We start from the raw sequence: 13,859 nt of genomic DNA, 5'->3' as shown, positions 1-13,859 counted from the left end.
ATTTTTGAACATTTTTGGTTGGTGGTGTGCCGTGAGATTTTTTTTTCCAATGTAAAAACGTGCCATAACTCAGAAAAGGTTGAAAAACACTGATCTAGAGGTATAAGGATATTGCAAAATACATTACTGTATATATATTTATATTTACACGAATGAAACAAATTTTGCAGAACAAAGAGAAAATACCTAGCAACATAAAAAAGTCAAGAAAGTCACAACCAAGACAGCTCAATTTATCACATTGGATTATTTATTACGAACATTTATTAATTTCAAACAAAATATTTATTTTCGACAGTTTCTTGCATTGATTTCAACATGTCGCCAGGTTTTGACCCCTGAGCTAATGGAGAGGCACAGTTTATGTGACTAGCTCTATATAATGTGAAAGCTGAGAAGTGCAACAGAATATAAGAAAAAATAAAGTTTCTTTTGCAGGCCATATTCAATAATTGGGTGACCATATTTTGAACATTTGTTCATTCGCTGCCATCCCTCCCACTTCAAACGGACTGAACGTCTATGGCCGTCAGTGGCAGCCAATGCCAGGCAATGAGGTAATTTTGGGCCATTTAAGGTCATTTACCTGTTGATGTTCAGTTACTTCCTGTTGATTTTGGGGTATTTTATGGGTCACTTCCTGTTTATTTTGAGTTACAGAACAGGAAGTGACCTGGGAATCACCCAAATGAATAGGCAGTGACTCAAACTCAACAGGAAATGACCTGTAAATGCCCTAAAATGAACCGCAAGTGACCTGTAAATGCCCTGAGAATGACTGTGAATGCTCTGGTTATGAATGAACAAACGTTCCCAGTCTAAATGGACTGGGATTCGTGCACCATCAATGCAGCCTTAGAGTTAACTGAGACACTATTATGGTGGAAGATTTTGGTAAAAACTTGTCGGTTCCTTTTTATTTTTTACATTTTTTTCGACATTGACAACTTTTTAAAACGTTATCTCGATTATTGGCTGGAGCATATCGATAACCTTTTGGGATACAAAGTATCACGATATATCACCATTTCGATATTTTTTCACACTCCTAATTGAAACTGTAATATTCACATATTTTCAGACAAAATCGCTGGAATATGATCATCTATCATAGGGTTTATTAGCAAAATGGCAGCCTGGACGGAAACGTTATCTTGTGAGACGGAACCCATTGCGATAACAAAGCACACCAGAGAGATCCATGCGGAAATGAACACACACATACGGTATACTGTAAATCAAAGCTTTTGAATTCTCCAAGGCATTGTGGTATTGCTGCTGAAAACTCGACAGCGTACTCTCGTGGTTGAGCTGAAAAGCTTCACAGAATTGGGAATTTTAAATGTTTCATGCAAATTAATGCTACTGTTAGAAAATTAATTTATTTTTTCATATATTCAGTGAATTACTTGCACGATATGTCAAAACATATTTGTAAACAATATTTGCGATCCATTGCATTTCTGCGCATGCGTCCTGAAAACACGGAAGCGCCGCACAACAACTCGAATTATCTCATCCGTTCATGTTTGTATTTTTCTAGGCTGCGTTTTGTTTGTTTAATGCTTGCCACTCCACCGAGTTGATTTCCTCGATGTTCTCGTAGTAAGTAGCCGACTCTATTAAACAAGCTGTCAACAGCAAACCAAAGATGCCAGCTCGTAGCTTTGTGTCCAACGGCGCTCCTGCTAGTAAAGTGAAGTATTCCAGGTTGGCCACTCATGACGACGGCTACATTGATTTACAGGTAATAAGGGCACAGAAATTAGAAATATTATATTCTTATTTCAAACTATCTAGGTCACCACGTTAGTCAATGCAGTGACCTATTATAAAACACTAAATTTCCCTTTAATATTTGCAGTTGAATTTCATTTGACCTTTCAGTTTCTGAGTGTACTTAACCGTTGAATTAATTTTTGTAATGATAATCTTTCTTTTACAAGGAACAGAAATTCTCAACAGGTTACAGATGGCATATTGGAACTAGGGCTGCAACTAACAATTACTATCATAATCGAATAATCAGTCTTAATTAAACTATTATTCGATCAATCAGATAAATATTTTCATTTACCTTGAAGTTTTTTTAGGCATGTTGTAAGTAAAAATGAAAACAAAATGGACGACTATTTCCTTCAAAATCAATATCTTATAACAGCTTCCAGACTTGGAACTGTAGTCTACAACTGTATCGATCATCAAATTTGTTGGCAACTAATTATCAATCCATTACTTGTTGCAGCCTTATTAAGAAGCTAGTTCAGACAATAAGATGTCTGAAAATTTGCAAAAAATGGAATTGTTTTCCAAAGTAAAAGCAGATTTCTATTAATATCCTACTTTGACCTAACAAAAATATAGTTTGTTATTAAGGGTGTAACGGTACACAAAAATCTTGGTTCGGTACGTACCTCTGTTTTGAGGTCACGGTTCGGTTCATTTTCGGTACAGTAAGAAAACAAAATGCAAAATATAAATGTGCTAGTTGTTTATTACACACCTTTGTGCTTTCAACAATAGGAACATTAGCCTATACAAAGCTAGAATTCTGCTCAAAAAGTAGCGGGTATTTAAAGATAATCCAACAACAATTTGCTTTTCAGACCCCGCGTATTGGTCAGCTTTCTTTCTGAAAGAAAGAAGAAAAAGAAGTCCTGTGCTAAAGAGAAAAGCAATCCCAATGACAAAGATTTTAACATGTATTTTACAAATGAAATGCCTCAATGAATCATTTTTTTTTTCTAATGAACGGTTTTCAAAAGATTTATTGGTGGATTTTCTCAAGTTAAAGCGCCACGCAGAAATTGATCCATTTAATTGTGTAAGCAGGATCTGTGTATTCTTATTATTTTAGCTAGTTTTAGCTAGCTAGTTTTAGTATTAGTTTTAGCTCATTTCAATTTATTTAAATGGACTATTATTTATTTTATTATGTGTTTATATTTTACAAATGTGATGTAGTATTCATTTAAATTGTATAACTTTAGTTCCTATGTGAATATAAGTTCCTACTTGTTTTGTTGTGGTAGTAGGGTTTTGTATTGAACACGGGGCCATGTTGGTTATTATTATAGCAGAGAAGACAGCAGTAAATCAACAAAGACAAGTCAACTGTGCCCTGATCTACCACTCAAGAGATCTGATGGACTCAAAAGCAGTGTTGTTAATCTTACTGAAAAAAAGTAATTAATTATAGTTACAAATTACTTCTCCCAAAAAGTAATTGCGTTAGTAACTCAATTACCTGAATGTAAGAGTAATTAGTTACTTGGCAAAGTAATTGGTGATAATTACTCCCCCCCCCCCCCCCCCCCCAAAAAAAAAAAAAAAAAAAAAAAAACATTGGCCACACTATGTGAAGTTTTTTGTGGAGGTTTTTGGTACAATTGGCCCGAGCCCAATTCTTTACCCTAATTTACCCTTTACCCTGAATCAACTGTTAAAAGTTGTTAAAATTGCTCCCATTATTGCATTAGTTCCCTTCTCTCTACTTTCGACATATGAAAGTTTTAAAACTGTTTCATCATTTAGAGATAGATTCAAGTCAAGATTTTGCCGATTTAGAAGTATTTTAGATAAAAAGTTACTTAGGTTCGCTAGGAAGGTTCTCTACAACAGAGCCGTCCTAAAAAGCCTACTGCTTTAAGATGGCGGCTGTCTACTAACTCATTTAGTGCCATGTCTGTCATTTTGCATCTAGTTTTATCTATATACAGTACAAGTGATATCTACCATGTCTAACATATCTACCATAACATGCGGGCGTAGTTTGTCGGCTATCGGCTACAACATGTATTATTGGAGCTACCTAGCATCGCATTTGCTCGGCGTCACAACTTTCTTGCCTCCTCCCCGCTCCTGCTCTGCTCTGTCGTCTCGGTGAGTCCGTCTCCCTCAGACTTTTCGACCAATATAGTAACGCATAGTAACGCATGCCTTTCCGTCCTCAGTAACGGTAACGGCGTTGCCAAGATGAGAAAAGTAATTAATTAGATTACCCACTACTGAAAAAAATAACGCCGTTAGTAACGCCGTTATATTGTAACGCCGTTATTAACAACACTGCTCAAAAGGTGGATTACAATTGCATATTAGTTTGAAAAGCGACCGGATCCACCATATTTTTACACGAGTGACTTCCGGTCTGCCCGATCCTAGCTACCGGTAGTAATATTGACTAGAGGCGTGCGAAATTTCAGATTCTCAGATTATTCGCGATTCGGCCGTGGAAGATTCGAGAACGATTCACAAATATCCAAATTCCAATTATTGAATTATACCAGGTAAAGCGGAAGTAAAACACAGTCAGCGCGGTCTTTGGGACGCAATGAGGAACGGACCGAGAGTAAATATCATGTTCAACTCATGCCGCTAGATAAAAAAACAATCATACCTGACTGCGGCCGACAGCCGCTACAAACAACACCGAGTTGCTAGTTGCTACAAACATTGCTACAGTAGATATCATATATATGTAGAACTAGATGCGAAATGACAGACGACGTCGGTGTTAGAACATGTATTATTGAACGGAGATGCGAAATGACAGACTTTCCGGTGTAAGTAAACAGCCGCCATCTTAAAGCAGTAGACCTCTCTACAAGGCTCTGTTGTAGCGAACCTAATTAACTTTTTATCTAAAATACTCCTAAATCGGCAGAATCTTGTCTTGAATCTATCTTTAATTGATGAAATAGTTTTAAAACTTTGACAAAAGTAGACAGAAAGGAAATTATGGAATAACGGGAGCAATTTTAACAACTGTAACAGTTGATTCACAACGTTAGATTAATTGAATGTAGTTTAAAGCTGCTGATACAGAATGGGGACTGGAGTTTTTTTATTTACTGTTATTTTTGTATATTTGTTTACTGTTATATGTTAACTTGATACTGAAATAGTAGTTTGGTTTAGCCTGAGAGGATTTTTGAACAATTTTGGAAATAATGTACAAAACAAAAACAAAAAAATAATTTAAAAAAAAAAAAAAAAGGAGGTGGGTGCATCAATAATCGTTTTATAATCGAATCGGAGCCTCTGAATCGTAATCGAATCGTTAGGTGCCCAAAGATTCCCAGCTCTAGTAAGCAGGATCTGTGTATTCTTATTATTTTAGCTAGTTTTAACTAGCTAGTTTTAGTATTAGCTTTAGCTCATTTCAATTTATTTAAATGGGCTATTATTTATTTTATTATGTGTTTATATTTTACAAATGTGATGTACTATTCGTTTATATTGTATAACTTTAGTTCCTATGTGAATATTAGTTCCTACTTGTTTTGTTGTGGTAGGAGGGTTTTGTATTGAACACGGGGCCGTGTTGGTTATTATAGCAGAGAAGACAGCAGTAAATCAACAAAGACAAGTCAACTGTGCCCCGATCTACCACTCAAGAAATCTGATGGACTCAAAAAGTGGGTTACGATTGCACATTAGTTTGAAAATCGACCGGATCCATCGTATTTTTACTCGAGTGACTTCCGTCTGCCCAATCCTAGCTACCGGTAGTAGTATTGCCGCAGGAGGGTTGCGTCTCGCGTCAAATAATAAACTATGCCGTTCTTTTCGCGTGCGTCTGGGACCACCCTAACACGCGGCCGCACTGCGACTGGTGTGCATTGGCTGATTGACCTTAACGCCCGCGTTTCACTGCGTTCTCGCGGCGGCCACGTTGTCGCACTGTTGACGTTTCTGGGTTATACTGTCCTACCGTGTGGGTCCTCATTATAGTAGAGAAGACAGAGTAAATCTACACAAAGAAACTGTAACCCGATCGATTCACAGCCTCGAAAAGTAAGGGTTACATTACGTCAGAAACTCGTTCGGTATGCCTCTGTTCCGAACCAAGCACCACGTACCGAAACAGTTCATTACAAATACATGTACCGTTACACCCTTATTCGTTATATAAGTATAGTTAGTTGTTGATTAATCGATTAATTGTTGCACCTCTAATTGGAACAGCCACATAAAGTACATCACATTGTGATATTGAAACACAAAACATCACATAGGGAGATCTTACGAGTTAGTCATACATTTTAGAAATCTGCAGAATCCGATCAAATCAGCTACTGTTTGTTACTAATTTTGACTCTTGTTAAATGCACAAAGATGAGTTTGCAATGAGTAAAGTAAGCTATAAATATCTGTACTACTGTATTATTACTGTATTATTTTTATTTATCAGATAACACATGCAGGCCATTATCTGCATTATATTCCAAGGACACAAAATTCTAGTGTCATTCAGAGTATAATTAGGAATTGTCATTAATGCAACATTCTCATGTTACAGTTCAAAAGAAGCCCACCCAAAGTCCCATACAAAGCCATAGCACTCGCCACAGTCCTTTTTTTGATTGGCACTCTGTTAATCATCATTGGTTCTCTTCTCCTGGCTGGATACTTTGGAGTCACTGTGAGTAACAAGTTTTCACAGCACACAATGATATTCCAATACCATTTCGATGCATTGAAGTGCTTTACTAACTGTTTCAGCACTCTGACCGCACCGTTCCCGTCCTGGTGATAGGAATCCTTGTTTTTCTTCCTGGAATTTACCACCTGCGGATAGCTTATTACGCATCGAAAGGATACCCAGGATATTCCTATGACGACATCCCAGACTTTGATGATTAAATGTTTTATTTGTAACAAAATGATGTCCCCACATTTCTGACTTTCATCTCTCCATGACAGAGTTATTATTGTGTTTAAAATCTAAATTTTTACATTGTGTTGTAGCTTCCCTTGCCGCCGATATGAAGCACCTGATATGTACTTGTTTTGTTTCTCAGTAAATGAAAACGGCTACAATTTATGACTTTCTTGGTTCACTTATTCCTGAAGCAACCATTTTAGAATGGGTCCTACCCTATAATATTTCAGACAACATTTTTCCACAGCAGAAGATGGCTGTGCTAGAAATGGTGCGGGATAATGTAAAACTTAAGGATAATTTGTTATTAGCCCAAACGAATTGTGTGGCACAACCATTTACTTTTTGGTAGAGTGGTTAGCACGACCGGCTCACAGTTCTGAGATCAAGAGTTTTTGCTGCTTCGAGTATTCATTTAATAATGAGAGTGGCGTTGTAATGATATGTTTTGAAAGTGTTTAGTTTTACTGATTTAGGTGGATACACTCCCCTCCAGTGGCAACAGTGAATATTACATCACTCATTTAACATAGCTGAATCCAGCTTCTCCCTGTTAGGACCCACATAAGCCAATATGTTTTTTGTGTATTCGTAATTTAGTTTATAGGTATATTTAGCTGTTTTTTGTGGGAATATGTATGAATGACTTAAGCATATTGTTTTTGGAAGTGCAATCTTATTAGGCCTTTGCTTTCCTTCCAAAATTTATTCTACAACGCATTAAATGTTCCTAAACAGATTACTCGATTATCCAAACTAGTTGATGGATTAATAGACTACTAAAATAATAGATTCTGAAACCCTTACTACAAGTACTTAAGCATGATTGAGTGATGTACTGTACTCTGATGTACAAATTAGCTGTTGTGGGCAAAATAAACACTTTGTTACTGCACTTACATGGACTTTTTAGGTATGTTTTGAGTACTAATTTCTTTCCTGACCTCTGGTGTTACTTTTCCTCCCTATTTTTTAGATATCTAATGTTTACTCCTTTATCAAACTCCCTGTAATTTTTATCAACCTCCATGGAAGATGACCCATCAAAAAAGAAAAGCTAGTGATTCCTTTGTCTTTAAGCAACACTAGGTAACTTTTCAGTTTTGGTCGATTTTAGCGACGCCGGTGGACAAAATTGGTAGTGTTTCACCTAAAGGAAGACTGCGTTTCCCATGAGGACCAGCGCACACCCGCACAGTGACGTAAAATCATGATCTCCCAGTCGCCTGCAGATGGATTAAATAAGGGGTCCCCAACCGGTCCGTGGCGCATTTGGTGCCAGGCCATGCAGAAATAATAATTTATTAACGACTGCATTCTGGCCGATTGACTTTGGCCTGTGCCGCTTAACACACCAATATCCCTGTCTACTCTAAATATACACTTTCAGGATAGGAGGTCGTCATAGAAATGCATTGATTGGACTGTTAGCAGTACATCTTGTTTTGTATATCTGTACGCTTGGCCTCGATAATAACGTATGACGTAGGTCGTCGCTCATCACATTTGTTCCTGGATATAATTAGCTCCCACACTAGAATGACTGAAAAACAGACGTCTTTGGACAGATTTTTTACGGGGAAAAGGGAACCTGACGAACCAGAAGATGAGCCTACAACCTCGAAGAAAACAATCTATGCTACTTCCTAATCACTAAAGACCCACGAACTGCAAAGGAGTGGATTCGTGACCCGTACGTGAATAAACCGAGTGATTTGAGCATGTCTGTGCAACAGGAGGATCAGCTTGTAGAGATCGCAAATCACTGCGACCTTAAACGTACATTTGAGACAGCAACTCTACTGAGGTTCTGGATTAAAGTCATTTCGGAATATCCTGACATGGCTAGGAGAGCAATGAAAACTGTGCCACAATTTCCAACATCGTATCTTTGTAAAGCGGGCTTCTCGCACTCTCCCATCTCGGGAGCATCTCGGCCTCCCACTGATTCAGCGGATGAGTTGTATTTTCCCTGCACTTAACACGACGGGGCTAAAAACAAATGTTATTTTATATTTGCTGTATTTTTCTGCCACACATTGCCGGTGTTCTGACAAATTTGGCATGCGCGTAATGTTAAACATGACCGCGAATGCAGCGATTCCGAAGTAAACACTACAAACTTTCTCTAAAGAAAGGACAATTAACTTACGTTTGCCATGTTAGCTGCACACAACAACTGCACGCAGCTCTCTCACTTAACGACTTCGCCATGTCGTTAAGCATTAATTTACGCCATTTTCGTGTTTTACATGTATGTTTATGATGTAAATAGTTTTTTAGCACCGTTGGATAACATTGAAAGTCCAACTGAATATAAAAGAGGGCTTTTTTTCACCGCCACAAAAGCTTTAGGAGCAAAATTTTATAAGGGTGCAAAATTTGACAGAACACCGGTCCGTGGTGCAAAAAAGGGTGGGGACCCCTGGATTAAATGACATTTCTGTTTCCAGTGTCTGTGTGAAGGATGAATAGTAATAAGGTAATGAATCCAGTTGTGGCTAAACAATTGCATATGACGGTTAGCAACCGTCATATGCTATTGGGGGCATCACGCCAGCGAGTGAAAACCAAGCAAGTGTTTATTCTTGAGTGTCCTTTTATCCTTCTCAGACAAAACTTTTTGTCTTTTTTGTTGCACTGCCATCTTTGCAGAATTCGCGCGAAAGCGTTCGCATCGACTTCTCTCTTTATGATGAATACAGAATGGGGGAAGTGACTTAAGCTGTAAAGCAGTCAGCACATTTGTATTTTTTTTTGTTTGTTCCTGCCATCCTCCTCAAAGTTAATTAGTGCAGGTGAAAGCAATACAGACCCCCTTAAGATATAAAAGAGGTGTCATTCAACTGGTTGCCAGTTGACATATCATCACAAATGTTATGAAAATATTTTATAAAGGTCTGGTTTTAACGGCAACTTTAGTGTTTTTAAATAGCAAAACAAAATTGATTCATAACTTTGTTTTTTAGGGGCGTTTGGATGTTTATTGGGAAGCCTGGCCTGCGGCAAGTTAGTCCTTTTAGTGAGAGTTTACTTATTGTTATGTTCAAACTTCAAACTACGGCTCTTTGTAACGAAATGCGCTTTTGTGTACGGCGCCCAAATAGGCGTTTCATAAAATGTATGGTGATTAGTTGGTATTTAACGAAACGGACTAGTTCTCTTCAACGTAAAAGGCGTTTTGAGCTAGACTAAAACCTATATCGACGACGAACTCGCTTATGAAACACATAAACATATTGAGCATATTCGTAGTATGTATAAATCTGAATCTTAATTGAATAAATGTCCTTCAATTGAGTATAAAGTTATTTCATGGCGACGCTTAAAATTATTTTGAAATCTCTAACAGGAAGTACTACGGAATATGGGTATGAATACAGTAATGTAATGGGAGGAGGGAACTTGCTAATGGGAGGGGAGACTCCCAAGTATCAACATCCGGATTTGGCTAAAACGTGCTGGGTGCTTTTTCACCCCCTGCTGTTGAAACGAGCGGCCATACGAAGGGAAGGTGCACCGAGTAGTGATTTTTCGTCTCAGAAATCGCAGATATCAGGTTGGGTTTATGGTTTGGGCTACTTTTCAGTCAGTTTGAATGAAGAAGAAGTTTAAATCGACTTTAAACTGCCCGAGGCTGGACTCCATCGTTGCTTTTTGAATTTGTATCCTGAGCATCCTGAAGGATTCATTTTGGTTAATTTTTCAGGGGCTGAACATGTGACTACTTTTTCAACTCGTCTAAAATCTTCGAGGTGATTTCACTGAATGATGAAGTAAGAAATGAGGTGAATCTGCAAGAATGGATTGAAAAATTCAACTTCCAAGTGCTAAAGTGCCTCAAGCAAGGTAGGCATGTGCGTGTAGCATCCTCGCGTTCATTGACTTTATGATTAACTTAAAAAACAGAAACAAAACAGCTTGAATAATTTACATAAATTCTAACGATATTTGGGTTCAATATCATCTGCACTTCTGTAGCACTGTGGTTCTCAATGTGCCACAAGTATGCCAAACATGATTGTTGTTGGTCTTCAATAATATTTACAAACATTCAGATAACACATTATTTTTGTATCCGTGTCTGAAAATACATTGAGTCACAGCACCTTTATTTCTGTTGCCCTTATGTGATCCACTTGTAATATCCAATAATTGTATTTTCTAATATAACTGTAGCGTTTGAGTGCCTTACAGAGACAAGGTTCCTTGGATTTAAATAGTGAGAAACAAGTCATAGCAATATTGTGTTTTATTGCTCCATTTTTTCCAGTCAACTGAACAAGACAAAAGATGCGCCTGTTATGATTTACAGGAGGTCTTTAAGGGTGGTGCAAGGAGCACTGCACAATGGGTTGTAGGAATGCAGATCTATAGGGTTTGTTGCGTGTTGTCATGTTCACATGGACTGTAGTCATCTGTCTGCAGTAACAACGGTGCTATTACTTCTATTTCCAGTCTGGCTTTTTATTTCAAACTAAGGACACTCACAAATCAGTTTTTTCCCTTTGTCCATGGGGAATGTGCTATAAAGAGGCTCACATCATTCCGAACGCCTGTAATCCTTTGTGTTGTACCACAGGATTTTAGGGGGGATGCTGGCTGCCTGCTATATCTAACATATTACCTTCAGGTTCTTACTATCTGTAACACATCCTGCTACAAAACAGGAGAAAAAGCACCACATATTTAAAAAAAATCTACACTCTTTATATGGACAACAAGGTGACAAGCACATTAGTCTCACCATTGGAGTTTGAATGTTGACTCCAGCTTTCCTTGTTTGGTGTTTTTGTGTTTTCCTCGTGCTTGCATGGAATTTCTCAGGTACTCCGGTTTCCTCACACATTCCAAAAACAAGCACGCTAGGTTCATTGAACACTTTTAATTGCCGTTTAAAAAATGCTGAAATTTAGCACTTGTTTATAGCTCTGAAGTGTCCTGTGCAGTTTTTGCAGTTGCAGTTTTCAACCCCAGATTCTCCTCCTTATCTTGTCTGTAAAGTAGCTTAATGGGACTGAGCTGACCCCCGGGGTTTGGAAGCAGGTGGGACAAGGAGTTACAACTCGTGGCATTTTGTACTCTGTGATTTAAATTTCAAAAAAATGTGATGGTAACATACAAATATTTATATAATATACACTCTATTTATTTTGTAGGAAGGTAAATCCTGTCAGTGAACCTAATATTAAAAACTTACAAGCATTTCTCATCAGCCAGTATTGATACACCCCGTGGCGTCATGTAGAAATCATTACGTTAATCCATAAACAGCAGGCTTTCCCGCTCACGAGACCAGGCTTCCACGCATGTGCCCATTGCATGCCAAGTTCATTTCCTTTTGCGCTAGAAAATGTCAATACAGTTACAAAGTAGGTTGCTGTGCCAGGGTTGAGGGCCCATAAATCGACTGTCGTTTATTGGTCCAACTAGTAATGGCATGAGTGGTTGTTCATAGTAAAAAAAATAATAATAATAATAATAAACAAACTTTTTCTAAGTGTATGAGTTTTGAAAGTTAATTTTGACTTAAGGGAACCATGGACAGAAGGACTTGTAGTTCTTAAAAGATAAATGTTAGTATGAGTTATAATAATTTGATATTCAACCCCCTCTTAATGTTTTCGTTTTTATAAAATTTGAAAAATTAGTTTAACTAGTAGGTCGCCATTGTTGTTGATGATGCAATGCACTCTGGGCTGGATGTCACTGGGCAGCACTGCCGTACTTCCACAGTGTCATTCGTTAGCTACATAAACATGCCTTTTCAATTTGAACCCCAGCAGAAAATTAATGAGCAGGACAGGACTGTCGATATTTCACAAAACGAGCAGCAAAAGCAATTAAATGAAGGTCTCCAGTGGGATTTGAACCCACATTTCCCTTGCGACAAACGAAGGCATAGACCACAGGACTATACTTCCATGAGACATTAGCGTCATGATTTTCCTTATTAAGCAATCGCAACCCACATGCGTTGTATGTCTGTGCGGTAAAACCTGTAAGGGAAACGCAACTGAAAAGAAGTTCCGGCTGGCTTGACCACCGAATGAGAAAACGCGGCTAACTTCAGACAGCAAGCAGACAACAGTAACATAGGGATTGCGTAGAAGGGGTTTATTGAACAGACAAAAAAGCACGCGATCGCGAAAAGGGAGACACAAAAAGGGTCCGTGACAGTAGGTCGGGATCAATTAAAAAAAAAAAAAAACTCGAAAAACCGCAGTGAGAGGCAGACTAACGGAAAAAAAACAAGACAATGATGCTACTAGCGACGAAGGGATATACAAACTGTCAAATGGCAGCAAGTCAATATCTCGGCAAGCCGCCTAGGATCGGTTTAAAAAACACTGCTGATGAGCTGGAATTGGATGCAGGTACGACGTTGGGAACTCATGCCACATCTCTGCAGTATGTGACAAAATCATGCCAGTCGTCATACTAACTTCTTTTGTGTGGGATGCGCGCGTAAAACATTGCGCCCTCGATAGGTCAAAACAGGTACTAAATATTATAGTTTTTTAAATCAATGGCAATAATATATATGTTTCTCATAACATATTTTTATTAAAAGAGAACAATTGTGGCCTATTAGAGCCTACAAGTCTTTAAGTCCGAGGTTCCCTTTAAACCCATTTTGGGTTTTTTGATTCTGTAGAGCAAGCTCATAGAAACAAGTCAACCCAAAACATGCTCACGTGATGTCTCTTACAATTACGATTCGAGACAGTCATATTGTGACCTTAATAGGTCACAATCCAAGTCTGAAGTTTGTGTTTACCACAGTGCTGCTGGATGATTTATGCTTTCTTGAAGTGGAAGAAAAGATAGATAAGCGAATTTGACAAGTTTTGGGACCATTATGTCCTCATCTGTTTTACCTACCTTGAACGTGGCAATTGATATTACCCTTTCATAACTCCTTATCGCTTGTATGTGATAAGGCTGCATTCAAGAATGCTGGGAAGTTTGAATTTTCTACTTGGAGCTTACAAGGTTGACCTCAGATAAAAAAGTTGACTTCAGGTATAACATACTTTCCGCAAACAAATTAGTAATCAGATTCAAACTGCTTGCAACTCTCAGAATACTTGTGTATGTAATTGATGATACTTACTTGCCTGACTTGTGTGCAGGCAGTTCTGGTTCAATTCCAACACAGAGACAGAGCATGCGAATAGTCGCGCTTATACAT

General features: G+C 38.1%; 2 protein-coding genes across 4 annotated transcripts in view; both read left to right on the top strand.

Annotated features, from left to right (window-relative positions):
- The first annotated feature begins 1,482 nt into the window (after positions 1-1,482).
- On the top strand, positions 1,483-7,532 carry tmem230b (transmembrane protein 230b). Its single transcript, XM_057832055.1, has 3 exons — positions 1,483-1,747; positions 6,302-6,424; positions 6,505-7,532. The coding sequence occupies exons 1-3, from the start codon at positions 1,652-1,654 to the stop codon at positions 6,643-6,645; spliced, it is 360 nt and encodes a 119-aa protein (XP_057688038.1). The 5' UTR covers positions 1,483-1,651; the 3' UTR covers positions 6,646-7,532.
- Positions 7,533-10,123: 2,591 nt separating this feature from the next.
- igsf9b (immunoglobulin superfamily, member 9b) overlaps positions 10,124-13,859 on the top strand; it is a 57,118-nt gene continuing 53,382 nt past the window's right edge. For 2 of the 3 annotated variants that reach the window (XM_057831882.1, XM_057831880.1), the window contains exon 1: positions 10,124-10,513. The gene's annotated coding sequence lies outside the window, so the exon portion shown is untranslated. The remainder of the gene's footprint in view (positions 10,514-13,859) is intronic. The other variant, XM_057831881.1, reaches the window with a different exon arrangement.

This window comes from Corythoichthys intestinalis, chromosome 3 (assembly GCF_030265065.1).
Source record: "Corythoichthys intestinalis isolate RoL2023-P3 chromosome 3, ASM3026506v1, whole genome shotgun sequence".
NCBI classification, from domain to species: Eukaryota; Metazoa; Chordata; class Actinopteri; order Syngnathiformes; family Syngnathidae; genus Corythoichthys; species Corythoichthys intestinalis.
Note: the sequence above shows the minus strand (reverse complement) of the source record. Positions and strands in the feature narration are given on the sequence as shown.